The sequence below is a fragment of the Ixodes scapularis genome, unplaced genomic scaffold (genome assembly GCF_016920785.2).
Source record: "Ixodes scapularis isolate PalLabHiFi unplaced genomic scaffold, ASM1692078v2 PGA_scaffold2__306_contigs__length_199485367, whole genome shotgun sequence".
In the NCBI taxonomy this organism is placed as follows: domain Eukaryota; kingdom Metazoa; phylum Arthropoda; class Arachnida; order Ixodida; family Ixodidae; genus Ixodes; species Ixodes scapularis.
The window spans coordinates 225,386-243,492 of NW_024609857.1; the positions used below are offsets into that span (position 1 = coordinate 225,386).

At 49.6% G+C, this 18,107-nt stretch overlaps 1 protein-coding gene across 1 annotated transcript in view; it reads left to right on the forward strand.

Moving 5' to 3' along the window:
* Positions 1-3,713: 3,713 nt before the first annotated feature.
* Positions 3,714-18,107, forward strand: part of LOC8026723 (fatty-acid amide hydrolase 2-A) — a 31,970-nt gene continuing 17,576 nt past the window's right edge. Inside the window, exons 1-3 of the mRNA XM_029970028.4 lie at positions 3,714-3,988; positions 5,543-5,823; positions 11,271-11,481. Of these exons, the coding sequence (XP_029825888.3) occupies positions 5,629-5,823; positions 11,271-11,481 (406 nt within the window). The 5' untranslated portion in view covers positions 3,714-3,988; positions 5,543-5,628. The remainder of the gene's footprint in view (positions 3,989-5,542; positions 5,824-11,270; positions 11,482-18,107) is intronic.

The window sequence follows — 18,107 nt, forward strand, 5'->3', positions numbered from 1 at the left end:
ACTTTCTTGCTTTTCTTGAATTTGTTTTAGTCTGTTCGGTGATGCTGGTAGACTGAGAGTAATACCTTGTACATAGGCTGCTATTTCGTCTTCCATTTCTTTGTCTGGGTCCGTCTGTAGTGGGTTTCTTGACAAAGTATCTGCAGCCACGAGATATTTGCCTGGGATGTGTCTAATCTCGTACGAGTACCTCATCATTCTGAGTTTCATGCGTTGGAGTCTTGGTGTGATGTCCTCCAAGCGCTGTGATGTCAATATCGGAACCAGGGGCTTATGAATGATAATTTTCATACCCGTGATGAAGTCCCGAAATCTCTCGCAACCCCATACTACAGCCAGCCCTTCTTTTTCTATTTGAGTGCTTTTTTTTATGTGCTGATATTGCATCGCTTCCCCGCTGATAACAGCGGGGAAGCGATGCAAAGTGTATACGTTACAGCCGCATTCGCTTTGCGACTTCTTGTGTTCGGTGCACAATTTGTCGCGCGCTATCTTCCGTTTTTGGAAATTGCTGCTGCAGCCAACGACTGCGCAGTGGCAGCCGATGACCAAATATGCTCGGACATGATACATCGACGTATTAACCCACCTTATACAACTCACTTCGTTGTCAAGGGCTTCAAAACCCATTTAGCGCGCACCACTTCAGCATCTTGTCAGCCGGCTAGGCCTGCTCCCGCATACCGGAAGTGTTAGAACCGGAAGAACTATTCCCGCTGTGCGCCGAGCCGCCGAGTCGAGGCTACGCACGTTACGTGCTGGGTCGAGGTTAGACGGAAAAGGTGTTACTGTACATTATGTGTGCCTGGACCTTTTTTTTTTTTTTTTGTCTGTTCCTGACCGATACTTATCTCCGTTGCCCATACTTTTTTTTTTCTATTTTCCCTAGTCTCAACCTATACATGCCTTGCAAGTGACGTCATGCTAGGGAAGAACGGGGCCCCGCACCATACTGGTGGTTGACTTCACACCGCGCGGATGCACTTACCACGGCGTAGGATGCCGCTAACTGCCCGGACATGCGCTGACATGCACCATATTTTCAACAAAGGTACCAGTTATGTCACATGTAAACATGGAAAAACGTGCCGAGCTTACGATAATGACGTTTAGCCAGTACGTGCAGAATTTTTCGGCGTTGGTGCGATCGCGCTACGAGCAGAAAGTTTCGATATGCCGCCGACGCAGTTTTAAAACATAAAAACAGTCGTGTCGAAAAAAAAAGAAAAGCTGAATTGCGTGCTTTAACATTTGACGAGCGGCTCTAGGAGTCGCTTGTAGAAAAATTGTTACGATTTTGCGAAATACTGGTAAACAACGGAAGGCTACCGTCATAATCTAAACCCTGAGACAAATCAAATAATGGAGGGTTTATATTATGATGTTTCCTAACCGGCTCGAGCCTGCATACTTTCGCTCCTTGCTAAGATTACCGTTCTCGCGGATGGCACAAACCGATGCCTCGCGGCGGCGGCGGCGAGCTTGCACACGGGGGCCGCCGCCGACCGATCGCCGTCTGGCCGGGCTCGCTTCGCGACAATCGCCTGTACTCGGCCCGGGGTCCCCTCAAGGGGTGTCCCAACAGGGCACTACAAAACGCACGACTCCGACAAATCGTGCAAATTGAAGCGGGCGCGTCCACTCCAATTTTCACGATTGGTAGGAGTCGTGCGTTTTGTAGTGTCCTGTTCGGACAACCCTTAAGGTGCGCTCGAAGCGTGGAAACGGCGTCGTGTAACGAAATACAAAGGCCACCTACACCACGAACGGGCAACAGCCGATGCAAAGGCGTGCGTGAACGTAAACAACGGTAGAAGAGTGCCGTCGCTCGCCGTTACGAAATGCGTCCGCAAACTCGGTAGTCCGCGGCTGCATCCCCTTCCTGCCTCTCGTACTTTCGCTAACTTGACGGCAGTGTTGTGCCCGTTACCGAAAAAAAGTAACGAAATAGCGTTACTCGTTAGTTTGGTAAAAACTAACGCGTTATCGAGCTACGTTACTTTTTTACAAACGTAACGATATACCGTTACCGTTACTTTTCAAAAATAACGAACGTTACTTTTACGTTACTTTTCTGTTCGAGTACATATGTTTGGCAGAGATGTATGATAAGCCTCCTTAACAAGCTTGGATAAAGATAAAAACTTACAGAGTGGTTTCATTGTGTTTTGATGCGCGAAGCAGCTTAATTTTCGGCGTGCAGATTAGGCATTGAAACTGTAAATTACCTGATTCTCTCTCCTTTAGTTGATACATTTCATTCAGACCTGCTGGCCATGGCGACGAACTTTCGTTATTCATGCCCATCTCACGCGCAGAATGAGTCGGAAATGTTAGTCAATCGGCTTTTATGAACTACAGCATGCGAACGAGGACTGCTGGAATACAACCAGCCAACCAACACCCCTCATCTGAACGCCGGTTTTAGTAACAGTCCGGTTCATACTATTACCAGAGACTGATTGTCTTCACTGTCTGGAACAAGACACCGGTTACCAGCACACTGGCTATAATCACTTGCTGCCTCTTACCAGCAGTAGCTCTTAGTTTTTCTGTGAAAAAATAAAAAATAAAAGGTTTCGTGCTTGTAAGTTTTTTTTCCAGGTTTATAACTTTTTTTTTTAATTTTTTTATCATGACCTTAGGGAATCAAATACTAATCAAGCGAAAGATTCTTCTATGTACAAAAGTGGGTCGGGAAGTTTCAGGCAGGGAGGGGGAGAGCAAGGGTAAAAATATTCCACAAAGGGTGGTTTTTTTTTTTTTTTTTTTTTTTTTTTTTAAGTAAAGAAATGAGCAAATCATTACGCCACTAGTTCTCCACTGTTGTAAACGGATGTCTCTCCACGGCTCCCCCCCCCCCCCCCCCCCCCCCCCCCCCCCCCCGCTGTCCACTTCTGGTAGACGCAAAAAGGAGAGTCTACTCCAACATACATATAAAGACAGGATATATAAGACAGCCGATACCGTAAAAAGTAAAGGAAATACTTTACCCGTTAGTCAATCAGAATACTAACGAGTACGTTACTGCGTTAGCGAAAAATGTAACGCATTACCAGTAACGTCGTTACTAGTAACGCGTTACCTCCAACACTGCTTGACGGCTACTCTGTCTCGCGGGGCTTGACGACGAAACGATCGGTCGATCGTCAGGATAAGCAGTAATTGCTACAGCCGAGCGCGGCGCAGTTTACCATTGCTCTCGCTGCGAAGGGCCGTCGAGTCAACCACCATGCATGGTAGATACCGGTGTTCGACGTCATCATGTGACCTAGGTGCAAGGCATGTATAGCGCCGCCCGGTCGGTGTCAGGGGCAGAAAACGTGTATGGCCGCATGCCTTTCCCTAAATACCTGCACACCGTGCTGCACTGTGCAATAAAAGTGCAATAAAATACAATACAGTACAAACAGAGGTCTAATATTCGCCGCTTCTCACCAACCTGTAAACACGAAGTGTCCTCGTACGACCGTGAGGCTGGGCCAGAACGACTCACAGCTGGGCGGTGACGCGGGTGGCCGCTAGAAGCGCACATGAAGGCACCCTAGTGGCCGCGTAGCTCTCCGCCTTCCCTTCCCGTCTGCCCGGAGAAAGCGCGCGCGTTTCACGGTCAGCTGATCGCGTCGGCCGTTTGTTCGGGCCTGCCTATCTTCCTCCTCCGCAGCTCCATCTCGCGCCGAGACGAGCCGGTCTAGTGCGAGAGGGGAGACTCCGCAGGAGGAGGGGAGGGCCAGTGGCGATTAGGCGACAAGGCCACCGCCCGGAACACAAAGCCCCCGCGCCTTTTGCTTCGTCGAGACGTCGCCGTACACGACTCCCCGCCGAGCGCAATCTCGCGCCCCTTTTGTCAGAATGCGAGCTCCGTAGAACTACGCTCTGGGAACGTCCGCATAGAACGCCACCACGAATTGGACGCGGGCCGCTGTTTTGCGTCCAGCACCGTGCGACCCAAGGATCCGGAAACATCGCCCGTCCACCGAATAATCAGGTTGGTCAGCCTTGACTCGTTCACACGTTGTTTCTGCGCACACGATCACACATCGCAAATACATCCTACAAAAGACAGTCTGCAGACATTGCCCGAGGCATGCTCCTTCCTTGTTTGACGGTCTCCTCACATTGGTCGTACAAAAACTGTTTTTACGCGCGATTTATGCGTTCGTATTATATGTATGAATATGAAGCAAATATACTTCGAACATCCTCGAGGCGTGTTCGCATATAATTACGTCGTCATGTCCGCTGCACCGAACGCCGTGATTTGTGGTTGATGTATGAGCAGTCTGGTTGCGGCTGTTTACGAACACGCTGTATGCCAATGTGTATATACGCCGACCACGTGCGGCGTGAGCGCGATTGCAGCTGGCATGGGAAGTTCCTCTAATAGCGGGGACTATAAGAGAGAAGCACGTAAGAATATGTGACAAACACAAAACGACTGCCTTCCTGTAGCACTCAAGACACGGGCGAGCTTCCTCGCACACTCGAGGTTTCTACGTGCTATTACCAGATCGTTTTAGTATATCGTGTTCTCAGGCCACGCTATTCGAGCTCCTAGCGCTGCGCACTTCGACGCACGCTCGGAAGCGCGCGCCCGTAGCGGTAGCGAACCTTTCAAAACGATCTATGAAAACTCCCTACTGACTACACTCGATGCTACGCACTCAATTAAAGGGGCGACGAAACAATTTTTGTACTTTGCGCAAATACCGTTTAGAACGGATCCCTGACGTTATTGACATATGAAACACGCGTTCGTTTTTCATCCCACGCAATAGAAGTCCGAGAAAAAAAATTAAAGGAAAACGAGCAGCGTTCACCCCCTGAACTCGCAGCCAGAACCATACCAGAACAAGCGGCCAAGTGATCTGGAGCCGATTATATGCCGCCAATGTTGATCGTAGCCACGCGCTGGGGTTGGCAAAGCATAGGACACGCGTTGAGTTCCAAACATTGTTATGGCTCGGCTATTGTCGTGGTTGCAGCAATGGGACACGGGCCACTACCCGAATGCTTCTCGAGCTAGTAATTATCACGAGCCCAAATCGAGTGCTCACGCAATGCTCGGGTCCAATCTAGGAACCGCGTTCAAATATCGTCATTGGGGAGACTGCAATCGCCACATTACGTCATCAAATTTTCCAAAGAAGAGATTGAATGAAAATGCATCTCTTTTGTCCTTGAAATTACAGCGCAACAGAAACGTTCCTTAGCCAGTGGCGTTGCGTGCGAGTATCCCTCAGTCCCACTAGTGCCAGTAAGCTCGTGTAAAATGAAAAACATTCCAATTGAATATCGTTGCACCGCTCCTTTAATGTGTGTCGAAGAACATCAACATGAGTGTGGGTCAATCGTCTCTGTACGCCGCATAATGATTTACGATGCATGCATGTGTGCATGTACATGCTGTATTACTTGAGCAACAATGTGCTAAGCTCTACCATTAGTTCATAATGCAGCTAGTTTCTATTTATTCCGAGGGGTTGTCGCGCGATGACAATCGTCATCGCGCGGCGTCAAGGACCGGTTTCATGTCTCCCAGGTGTTGGTGGCCTTTGAGAAAGAAAAGCCTTTCAAGCCTGTCGCGGGCACCGCTGGTTCTTCGAAAGGCCGACAAATCGAATCGCCATGATCCTGTGCTCGCTGAAGACCGAGCTGTTGGTCCTCGTCCGCGAACTGGTCGTCTTCTTGTTCATCCGCCTGGCGGACTTGCTGTTCACGCTCTGGTTCTGGAGGACGCCCAAAGCCAAGCTTCCGGAGGTCACGGACCCGCTGCTCCTGGAACCCGCCACGCTGGTCGCCTCCAGGATACGGGCGGGCAAGGTAACGAGCGCACTCTTCCTCGGCTTGATAAAACAAGGAAGTCTCGAAGATGGCGGACGGGCCGTCGCAGGTCACGCAGAGCGGCGGCCCTGAAGGCCACCGAGGCCCCATTGTGTTTTCTTGGAAGTGTGCGGTTTAGATCTCGTGGTGCCCGCAAGGAACGTTTGTCTGACGGATTTTAGACACATCACAATGGGAGCGCGAAACAATGACGCGGCCGGACTAGTGGACGGAAACTTCAGGAGTCGTAGGTTGGGTCGCCGCGACGATAGCGACGCTTGCGTCCGCTCTTCTTTTCTACCGGCTCTTCTTCAACCAGATTGCGACAGCCCGTAGCGTTACCCATCGGCTTCTGTGACATGTTTTGTGGTGACTTCGTCGATGCATGGGCGGTGTAAGAAAAAAGTCGGAGACGTTTTTTAGACGTCACAGTTGATGTGCACACCACAGATGCAGGCATACATCGCTCATTAACAATACACATATTATTTGACACGTCTATCTTTGGAATGCGAAGCAACTCTTTTTGTTGGCGCTAGTCAAGGACGGCCGACCTCAGATAGGCAACGTATCTTTGCCCTTATCGTCCTGTTGCCCTTGTGGTCGAAGATTTATCTCTGTAGGTGTAGCTCCCGGACGAATCTGCATTGCCGATTCCCTGACCATTTATCAGCAGGACAGTCTCCATTTGACTTTACTCAAGCAGCACGAACGTGTCTGTGGCTCGATACTTGCTTTTGAAAGCCTGATTCAGGGATCGAGTAATTCATCCCCTCTACATTCATTCTCGGAATGGCTAACAGCAAGTAACGCCGGATAGTTTGTCAAAACAGGCACCCTATTTCCGCCCTTTGTTGCCCTGTCAAAACTGCGTCATCGGTACTGTTCTACCGTGTTGAGTCTGCGTACCTATTTGTTGGTTCCACAAGTGTTTAGCGCGATAATTATTGAAATCAAGGCAGTTTTTAAGGACGGTTGTAGCTTAGTAGATATCCTTTTTTTTAGTGGGGAGGGGGGTGGGGGGGTTGGGGGTGTATCGAGATTGGTAATTTTACACCAAATTTAGAGTTGCTAAGAGAGTTTACAATAGCGTACGCAGAAGCTTAACGTACACAAAGACTAACATCGTCATCACTACGCATGCGCCGAACGCTAACCGTGTTTTGTGCCTTGTGTGCGATTTTTTTTTGGCATACGCTATTCTACGGTAATTGCGTGCGTACACAAAAAGTTAGAAATCAAAACGAGCGCAAATACACGTGTCTTTGCGCTGTTTTTATTTTTCAACAACGAAATACCAACTAACCCAAACGCCAACGTTAGTCTACGCAAAGAATCTTTGCGTTCCTCCAAATAGGATTCGTGACGTGCGAGAAGTTTGCTAAAGTCAAGACGAGCACAATCAGAAAATGGCGGCTGTCAGGACCGCGACTGCAGCCGCCTTGTGTGCGGTCGTCACGAGCAGGACACCGGCGGCATCCTTGCGACTGCGACTTTTAGAGTACAGGACGGCATCGCACTCCTGCGGGAGGGGCACGCCACAAACTGCTTGGAAGACCCATCAATGCGGTCAACGTTCGCCGGCAACCTGCTGCTTGCGACGCGCGAACATTTCTCGACGAAGGTACGGTGTGCAAAGATTAGTATACTACTGTGATTTCCCTCTACAGGGGTGTAAACCCCCCTGGTTTTCCTAAAGGCACCCCTTTAATTCGCAACGACTCCTATATTCTGAATGCTCCCCTAACTTGCACCAAAGAAGAAAAGTTTCGGAAATGTTCACACCGCGGAAAAGTGTTGCTTCGTTATATGTAACCGCTGCACGAAATGCTGATGCATTTCTTCGCGAATCAGCGTAGCGGCAGCAGCGATTGCTTTTAATATAAAAGAAAGAACACGTTTACGAACCTCTGACACAGGGATAGTAATAGAACAACCAAAAGCACACAAGTGAACCGAGCGAAGTAAAGTTCTCATTCCCTCTATGGTAGGCTAGAAGTGGAGATGTGACGATCGCTCGAGCAAGGGTGGCCCCGCGATTCATCTTGCAGCGCGGAGTACCATCAGTGAGTCGACACTAGCGCCTGTCACGGAAGTGGGGAAAATATTCAATAAATTCTTTCTTTCTTTATTTTCTTTCTTTCCGGATTGACCGGGAGGTGGACAGAGACTAAAGGCGTGATGCCTGACGAGGTCTCTGTCCCCTTTACAGTTCTAACACAGCAGTGCGGGGTACATAGATTTTTGAACACGAAAATTAGAGAAAAAAACCTATAAAATTCTATACAACTCAGAAACAATAAAAAACAGGATCGATCAAATATCCCAGGATAATTTTTTTCAGCAAAAAAGGATAAAAACAAATTGGTCAGAAACATGTTTTAACAATTCAAAAGTGAAATATGGACATGATTTAATAAGTACACAGTACACATATATCAGAACACAATGTCACTGCCCACCAGAAGTGTCTTTAGTCTTTTTTTGAATTGGAGTATACTGCAGTTAAAATCTATTAGATCTTCCGTATTATTCAAGATTTTGGCGACTTGGAAGCATGTCGTTTGTTTTCCGTAATTGGTACGTATTTTTGGAGGTCGTCTGATTCTATGTCTAAGAGTGTGATACGCTGTGTTTTCTGACGGAATTGCGAAGAGTTTTTTTTTGTGGGTATTATCTGTAACAATTTAAAATAATAAATTTGATTCACTTTAAGTAGGCCATATTTGCTGAACAGCGGTTCGGTTAGGAGATCTTGAGGCTTACCTTTATAATTTTCAAATAGTCGCAGAATTTTTTTTTGTAAGATGATCAACCTATTATATTTGGTTGCCGATGTCGTGCCCCAGACTAAAATGCAATAACACAGTTTGGAGTAAAATAAAGCGTAATATATATTCTTTTTTAGCCACAAAGGTATGAGATTTCTTATTTTATAAATACATCCGATGGCTCGGGATAGCTCAGAGCTCAGTTTATTTATGTGCGTGTTCCAACTTAACCCCCGATTGAACCACACACCAAGAAATTTTTGTTCTGTAACCTCCTCTATAATTTCCTTTTCAAAATATATTGTCACCTTAGTGTTGTCGCACCTATTAACGGGAGTGAAAATTATATATTTTGTTTTTTTACGTTTAGTTGTAATTTATTATTTTGAAGCCACACTGATAGATTGTCTAGATAATTATTTGTCATAGATTCTAAGGCCGCTTTAGAGGTTGAAGCAAAAAATGCGTTAGTGTCGTCTGCGTACATGACCAGCTCAGGGGATTCCAGATTCACATAAAGAAATAAGAGCGGGCCTAAAATAGACCCTTGCGGAACACCGTACTTTATTTTGAGTGAATTAGAATAATTGTTGTTAATATAAACATACTGCATGCGATTTTGGAGGTAGTCTTTTATTAAAGTCAGAGCAACCCCACGTATGCCGTACCTTTGAAGCTTAATTAGTAATATGTCATGTTGGATCGTATCGAAGGCCTTTCTAAAATCTAGGAATAAGCCTAAGGTGTATAATCTATTTTCAATATTGCTTATAATTTTATCCTTTACTTCTACAAGTGCCTGCTCTGCAGATTTAGATTTTTGAAAGCCATATTGACATTTGTTTAATACATTGTGCCTGGAAAAAAAATTGTCTAATCTAGAATTTAAAACCCCTTCAAATATTTTTGAAAAAATTAGCAAAACCGAGATTGGTCTATAATTCTGTAGAAGGTGTTCCCCGCCACCCTTATAGATTGGAGTAACTCTTGCAATTTTTAGTTCGTTAGGAAATATTCCAGTTTCTAGAGTAAGATTGATTACATGTGACAAGATATAAGATATTTGTTGGGAGACATATTTGACAGGCCTTGGCTTGAAGTCGTGTACGCCAGCTGCGGCGTTATTTTTAATTTTAGTTATAAGCCCTTCTACTTCATATGGCGTAGTTGGAAATAGCATTATCGTGCTTGATAAGGAAGTCATTGCGTCTGTGATACAGCATTGCGAAGTGTCTTCGTGTTCTGGTGGTGAACCAACGTCAACAAAATGCATATTCATTAGATTTGCCATTTGCTGTCCACTCACGTTCCTGCCGTCGATAGTGACACTTTGCGTTCCCTGCACACGTTTTTTCCTATCAGTAATTTCGTTCACAGTTTCCCATATCTTTCTTGGGTCATTGTATACCCTTGAAAATATATTTTGATAATATTCGGATTTGGCCTTTTTAAGGTCGGAGTTCAATTTATTTCTTGTTTTTTTAAATTCGATGAGAAGATTTTGGTGCCTATATTTAATAAAATTATGGTACATCCTATCTTTTATCTTAATACGCCTGTATAAGTCATTTGTAATCCAAGGTTTTCGTACATGTTTTTGACGATTATTTACTTGAATAAGCGGAAAAGCGACGTCATAACAAAGCTTAAATTTGTTAGAAAAAAGTACATACGCAAGGTTGGGGTCACGTTCCAAAAGGACGTTCTCCCAGTTTGTTTGCTCGAGCAGGACAAAAAAGATTTGCAGTGATTCTTCATTTATGCGTCGGTAAGAGTAAGTATCGCGTTTCGGTGTATTTTTGCCACGATAGAAAGATGTCAGACAGAAAACTGGCATGTTGTCGCTTATATCTTGTGTAAATATGCCAGATGTGGCTTCCCTAGCGTTGAGATTAGTTATACATATATCTATTGAACTAGAAGTTTCTAAAGTCACTCGGGTGGGCAGTGTCACAGCGTTAGTACATCCCCAAGCAGATAAGAGATTATTCATCTCTATTACGTAACTATTAAATTTTAGTAGGTCGATGTTTGTATCACCCATAATTAAAAATGGTTTGGAGGTCGATCCAAGAAAAGATAATAAGTCTTCCAAAAAAATTAAAAAATTTTCCTTATTACCAGTGGGGGGTCTATAAATAACAGCAATAATAACAGTTTTGGCATCTAAAACAAGGCACTCAACATCAGCTGTGATCACAGAGAAATTTTCAACAACATACCAAAAATAATAGCCCACTCCGAGGCCAACAAAAATTACTTAAAAAAAAATAGAAGTGCTAGGGCTGGACCGATGGCAAGAGAAAGGTTTAATAGGGATGAATATAGAGGTTAAGCTGAACGGGGGTTCGTGGATGCATGAGGATAAAAGAAAAATATAGACGCTTTGAGGCCGCTATGACTGCCCGCCAATGCTTCGTTAATTCTTATTTGGTCCAATCCACTTCACCGCTATGGGCATTCGAGAAGCTAAAAACTTGTGAATTTTAAAATAGAAAAAATATGTTCGTGTGGTCAGCGAAGTAGTCGTGCATAGATTCGCTGTCAATTTTAGTCGCTGAATAGTTCTCAGGGAGTACGCGAAAGGCTTCCTGGTTTTTGGTAGCTCAGCTGCTGAATATACTGACTCTTGAGCGGCGACTATGGAAGGATTTGAAGCCATCCTTGTTTGTCTAGCTGAAGAGCGCGGACGTGGTGAGGGCGTACGTGAAGCGGCTGGAGGAGGTGAACCCGGCGCTGAATGCCGTCACGGACACCAGGTACGAGGAGGCGCTCACCGAGGCCCAGGAGGTGGACCGGCAAGTGGCCGAAGGGGCCGCAGCCTCGGAGCGAGACCAGCCGCTGCTGGGCGTCCCTTTCACCGTCAAGAACACCATAGGCGTCCGAGGTGAGCTCCCCGCCGGAGCAGCTCCAAACTGTCGTTGCTCTGCCATGGATCAGTCTTTCTGGCGCTTTCCAACGGCTGGTGCTCAACCAGGGAAAAAAGAATGTATAGCAAATTGCCCTGCAATTTTGTTGCTACGTGCGACGTTCTTGGCTTAGCGCTGGCAGCCTCCAGGCATCTCTTCTCGAGCTGTGCCTCCAGGTGTCGCCACTCCTCTCCACCCCATTGACTCCACCTACCCCTTTCCATCCCATTGACCCATTGACGTTCCCCGTCGTGTCGGCCTGTGTCCACAGACTATGGGGAATGACGAGGCCGACGAGACATGTGACGTCACGATCCTCATTCCCTCTCCTCTTCGCTTCGTCGTTGCTTCATCGAACTTCGTCTCCTCGAGCGGGTGAACCGAATCGAGCAGGAGAGGAGCAAGGCCGCTTTGCCTCATTCTCAACTGTTCCAGGAGAATCCTGACGTCACAGCTTGATCGCCTTCTTGTTTTCCAAAAATGTGGCCATCCGTTTGAAATATCGATGTATGATCGATGTTTTGGAGTTTGTAGCGTCCCGTTCAACGCTTCTGCGGCCTTATTTAGCGAAATCCAAATTTCGGTTCAGCATCCCTTTAAAGTCGGCGTACCTCATTGTGAAACGTCAGGATACATCGACTCCTTCGTACCAAGAACGTGATCCGATTGGAACCGCCATCTGGCACCTCCGGTAAACGTATCATTCATTAAACTATTTAAGGAGGTTGTTGAACACGTTTTATTTGGGTATAGGAGGCGCATCGTCATATTTGATTGAAAAATAACGCATCGCCATATTTGGATGAAAAATAGCGCATCGTCATATTTGGATGAAAAATAGAGCGTAGTCATATTTATATGAAAAATAACGCAATGTCATATTTGTGTAAGACATAGCGCATCCTCATATTTGGATTCAAGATAACGCAATGTCATAAAGAGGCGTTAACTGATCTCCGAACGGAAAAGCCTCCGATATCTACATTCTGCGATGAGGCGTGGACGTGCAACGCCTCGACGTCTACACTATGCAGCACCGTAAAAATGCTGCCCCCAAGGCCGCGCCACCGCGCGGGTGCAGCGTATGACGCACTACCAAGTGAACGCAAAGCATTCCGCCGTGCAACGCGCTTGGCGCGGTCACTTCAAGGGCTTCTTCTTCTTTCAAACGTCTTTATTTACAGGCCAAATGAATGAGCGCCCTATGCGCTCTGCTGTATGGTCTTTTATCTCGTCGTCTTATGTGTCCCTGGTGTTACCAGGGGCAGAGAGACGTCGGGCGGCGGCGATGATTGGCTCATATTGCTTGAGCAGCCTGGAGCCGAGTGGGGGCGCCTGCGGGTCCTCTAAATATCGGAGGATCGCCTGGAATGCCGCCAGGACACGACCAGGGTCAGGAGCGGATGGGGGGTTGAGCCACTCAGTTAGAGTGGAGGGGGGAGGTGAGAGGGTTGAGAGCGCGCGAACGCGGGCTGTTGAGTGGAGCGGGCAGTCCCACAAAAGATGGGGGAGACTAGCAGGAACGTGGCAGTGGGTACACTGAGGGTTGATGTGGACCTGGGGATACATCTTTGCAAGCAGGGAGGGAGCGAGGAGCGCTCCTGACCTGGTTTGCTGTAGAAGGGAGGTCTCGTGGCGAGTGAGAGGAAGGTGGGAAAGAGAGGGGAAGTCAAGGGGGTTAGCCTGAGTAGTCAGGTAATGACGCCATCGGCTGGCGTGCTCCTGTGGGGCTTCGTGTGAATCGTGAAAGGAGCCAGGTGTGAGCTCCGGTGGCGTAGGAAAAGTAGGGGCCCCGGCTCGCGCGGAGAGAAGTTTAGCGCGCGCAAGTCGGTGAGCCCTTTCATTGCCGGGAATGCCGCTGTGGGCGGGCACCCAGTCGATGAGGGGATGGTGGCCGGCTGTCCGGATAGAAATGGCTGCCCGATGAATCTGAATAGCGATGGCAGATGATGGAGATGAGTGGCGGAGAGCACGGATGGCTTCTTGAGATTCTGTATATATTACGATTCTGGAGGAGGGTACCAGGGTTAAAGTGTTAACGGAGGTTAAGCAGTGCAGTATAGCACAAAGTTCAGCGTGACTAGAGGAGCAGGGGGTCATGAAAACTTGTGTACCGCGTCGATGGCCGTCGACATCGCACCATGCCGTGCTGAAGATTGGCGTGGAGTTATTGTCCACAGCCGCGTCCGCGTAGAAAACTAGAGCCGATGAAGAGCGAACAAGGAGAGAGTGGAGATGTCGGCGAGCAAAGTCGCTGCGGCGGGCTTGCGCTTTTTCACCCATGTTCCGAGGGAGGGGACGGGGTGCTGTGAGAGGGCAGAGCTCCCATGGCGGGGGTGGGGTGGGTAAAGGTAGGAGGTGGTCGATGTTGTAACCTAGCTTACGCAGTGTGAAGCGCCCCGCTAGAGTGGCTCGGAGTCGAGTTTCTTGAGTTGCGATCTGGGTGGAGGCCAGGTCGTCAAGGCTGTTCATCTGGCTGCAGCTGGTGAGCGCATCGATTCGCGTGTATCTCGGAAGGCCGGTGACAATTCGTTGCAGTTCCCGATTAATTATTTCGAGCCTGAGTTTTTGGGTGCGGGTAAGGTGGTAGTACGGGTAGCCGTACATAATGCGGGACACCACGAAGGCCCTAGCAAAGGTACGGAGATCATGTTCGTGCACCCCGCGGGAGCGGTGGGCTACCCTGTATAACAGGTGGTTCAGCTGTTTCGAGGTGCTGATGGTACGCTGAAACCAAGTCGCCGCCCGGCTGTCTTGGTCGAGGTGAAAACCAAGAATCCGGATGCTGGTGCGGCGTGAGATGGGAGTACCTGCGAGCGTGAGCTGAATGCACTGTTTTTCTGCTTCTTTTGCTGGTGTGCGACGACCGCCATGAATAACGACGAACTCCGTCTTGTCGGGAGCGGGAGCGAGGCCAACAGACTGGATGTAGTCGTGAATGATGTCGAGCCCAGCTTGAATGGCATCCTGTTGGTAACCGGGTGAGCCAGAGTGGGTCCACAACGTAATATCGTCGGCGTAGATTGCATGTTCGAGGTTAGGCACCTCACTAAGGCGGGGAGGAAAGCCAGCAAGGACGATATTGAAAAGCACTGGAGAAAGAACGGACCCTTGTGGAACGCCCACTCGGTTTGTATGGGTGATTCCGTGGGATGAGCCGACGTGAACAGTGAAAGTGCGATCTTCGAGGAACGCCGCGATGAAGTTGTATGCCCGACCGGTGATGCCTAGCTGTTGTGCCATTGAGAGGACGGAGGAATGCGGGACGCTGTCAAACGCCTTGCGCACGTCGACCCCTGCCACAATACGAAGATGCGGTGATGATGTAGATAGCGTATCGTGCTGGAGGCGGCTCATGACGTCCTGAGTGGAGAGTCCAGGGCGGAACCCGTATTGCGATGGGCTGAGCAGCTGGTTGCACCCAAGCCACCACTGCAGACGGGCGTTCAGCATGCTCTCAACTGCTTTGCAGAGACATGATGTGAGGGATACTGGGCGTAGATTTGTGAGAGACGTAGGTGGTTTGCCGGGCTTCGGAATAGGACATACCGTCGAGTGACGCCACTCGGAAGGGACGCACCCAGAATCCCACACCAGGTTGATCTCCGTCAGTACAGTCTCTTTTAGGGCGGTGGGAAGGTTGCGAAGTTGCCCGACGGTGATGTTGTCAGGGCCTGGTGCACTGTGTGTGTTTGCCCTATCCAGGGCGGCCTCAAGTTCGTGGAGGGTGAACGGGGAATCCAAGCCGATGGGCTCGGGAACAGGGTGAATACGAGTGTAGCACCCAGGGTCATGCCGAGATGGTTGTGGAAAAAAGGCATCAGACGCTCTTTCCGCTAGCTCCTCGAATGAAACGCCTTCGCGGAGGGCAACGGCAGCGGCAGGTTGTCTAGGTTTGCGGTCTCCAAGGAGAAAGCGCAGAAGCCTCCATACTTTGGAGAGATTGGTATTACCGGAAACGGAGCTGCACATGGAGGTCCAGCGGTCAGAAGCCAGTTCCGATGTGTATCTCGAAATGGCGTCTTGCACCTGGCGCAAAACCCTGAGGAGCCGACGTGGTCTACCAGATCGGCGGTAGCGAGCCAACAGGCCTATGCGGCGGTTCCAAAGGGTGAGTAAATGTGCATCAGGTGCCGTAGCGTCCCCGGGAACGGTTAGGCGTTTGGTGGCGGCCTTGTGGGCACACTGGATGGCTTGTATAATGTCTGAGAAACCGGTGACGTCCATGACAGAAACCAGGGCTGCCCGAAACTTGTCCCACTTGGTGATAAACGTGTCCCGACGGGTGTTGTGTTTAGATGAAGTTGGAGATGGGAAGTGATAATGTAAAGTGATGGGAAGGTGATCGCTGCCGAGGTGATCGCTGGTGACCTGCCACTTCCAGCGTTGAGGGAAGCGAGCCCAGGTCAGGTCGGGGCAAGTGTCTTGTTGCCGGGAGGTTTGGCCGATACGTGTAGGTGTGTCTGGGGTATTCAGGAGGGAAAGTTTGAGTTCGGTGAGGTCCGCAAGGAGCCGTGTACCGCGAGGAAGGTCAACATCGTAACCCCAGGCCGTATGTTTTGCGTTGAAATCACCGCATACTATAATGTCGTCCTTGGAGTAAAGACGAGAAAAGTGTTTGATGAAGGCGACATTTAGCGGCTGCCTGGTGCGACGATTTAGCGACGTGTCGGGGGTCACGTACACAGAGAAAAGAAGAACAGGTCGGCGAGGAAGGAGGAGCAGTCGGCAACCCGTGACGCTGGTGATGATGGAGCACCACTGTGATGTGTCGAGGGGAGTGAATGGGACTGAGCGATGGACATACAGTGCGGCGCGGATACGAGGCGAGGAGGCACTAGTCTCGGCGTCCGGAGCAATTCCGTCGTACTGTGGCAAAGCCGGAAGTGGGCCGTTGAGTTCTTGTATAGCGAAGGCAGCGGGTGTGTCAGATGAAGAATGAAGATGAAATTTTTCGATAAGGTCTGCTTTTTTGCGTCGGAGCGAGCGACAGTTCCATTGAACAATTGTGGGTGCGCTAGTCATGCTTAGGCGTGAACTGCGCGGGAGGGCCGAATGGAATGATGCCCTGCATCATGAGACGCTCAATGACTGCACGGGTGCAGGTATCCACCAAAGTAGAGATTGACTGCTGCATGGCAGCAAGCTGTTGCAAGGCAGCTTGCGTTTGTTTTGTGAGAAGGGCCATTTGTTGGGTCATGGCCGTTAAGTCGTCTACTGCCGGAATTGGGGCGGGCGTCTCGCGAGCGGTGTTGACAGCCTTCACGGCTTCTGCAAAGGATGTGCGAGGCGGTTCCGATGTAGGGAGCTGCGTGTGGGTGACAAAGGCGCTGAGGGCCGGTACATGGGATTTAGCGGCGAGAATCGGGCGGGAGTCCGTCTTGGGCGTAGTAGTTGTCGATGAGGCTATTGGGATCGTTAGCGCAACTGGCGTCATAGCTGGAAGTGTGAGGGTTGGAGTCGGGGGCACCGATGGTGGTGGTGGTGGTGGTGGTGGTGGTGGTGGTGGTGGTGGAGGAGGCTGCTCCTTCGGGAATCCTCCGGGTGGCGGACGACGCTGTGGAGCCCCGCGGTCTCGTTGAGCCATCATGCGTTGAATTTCTTTTCTTTTTGGGCAGGAGCGGGCCGTGGCGAGATGGGTTCCGCCGCAGTTCCGGCACTTGGGTTGGGCAGACGAGCACTGGTCTGTGCCGTGCTTTGGTGCGCCGCACGTGGCACAGCGGGCTTTGTCACTGTTAGGGCATTGCGTACTGCGGTGCCCGATGCAATGGCAGGTGTCACATACATGAGTTTGTCGATGGAAAGGATATACACGCACCGTGAATGAGCCCAGGCCCACGCGGAACGGGAGGCTGGTGCCCTCGAACGTGATTAACGCCGACCCAGAGGTGCCGAGAGGTCGTGCCTGGAGGATGGTACATTTCCGACAATGAAGATGCTGCAGGAGCTGCGCGGAATCCATACCACCAGCGTTTTTGATAAAGCCGCGAGTCTGGCCGCGTCGAATAGCCTCGTAGGCTTGGACGGCGACTTGTTTCTTGTCGATCGGTATGTATGTTATCTTGAGTAAAGCGTCACGCACTTGAGAAGAGGTGGCATCGACCGCGAGTTGGTTACTGCGGTCGAGGTACCGTACTTGGTAACGGGGTTGTAATGATGGGTGAGATTGGAGGCCCGTTTGTGTAGCGATGGCGGAGTCAATGGTGAGGAAAGGTGCGTCCATGATCCGACATGGTTGGGTTGGTCGTAATATGACGGTGTGGAGAAACTCGCTTTGGGGCGAAACGGCTTGAGGCATCCCAGACTGGGCCGTCTTACGGCGGCGAGACACGGTATGCCAACCATCCTCTAGAGCGGACGAGGCATCATTGGAGTGAAATGGACGGCACGCGGGTGTGGCGGTGAACTTGACGGTGGACGAGCCGAGGTGCGTGTTGCGAGCACGTTTAGTTCCATCGGCGGCGTAGCGGATGTGGTACGGGCTGCCGAGAGGGGGGAACTCACCCGTGGGATCATCATCGCCAAGGATAGAGAATGGATTCCGAGTAGTGATGGCAGTTTGCCTCGACGCGGCACTGAGTGATGCGTGAGGCAGTGAGATGCC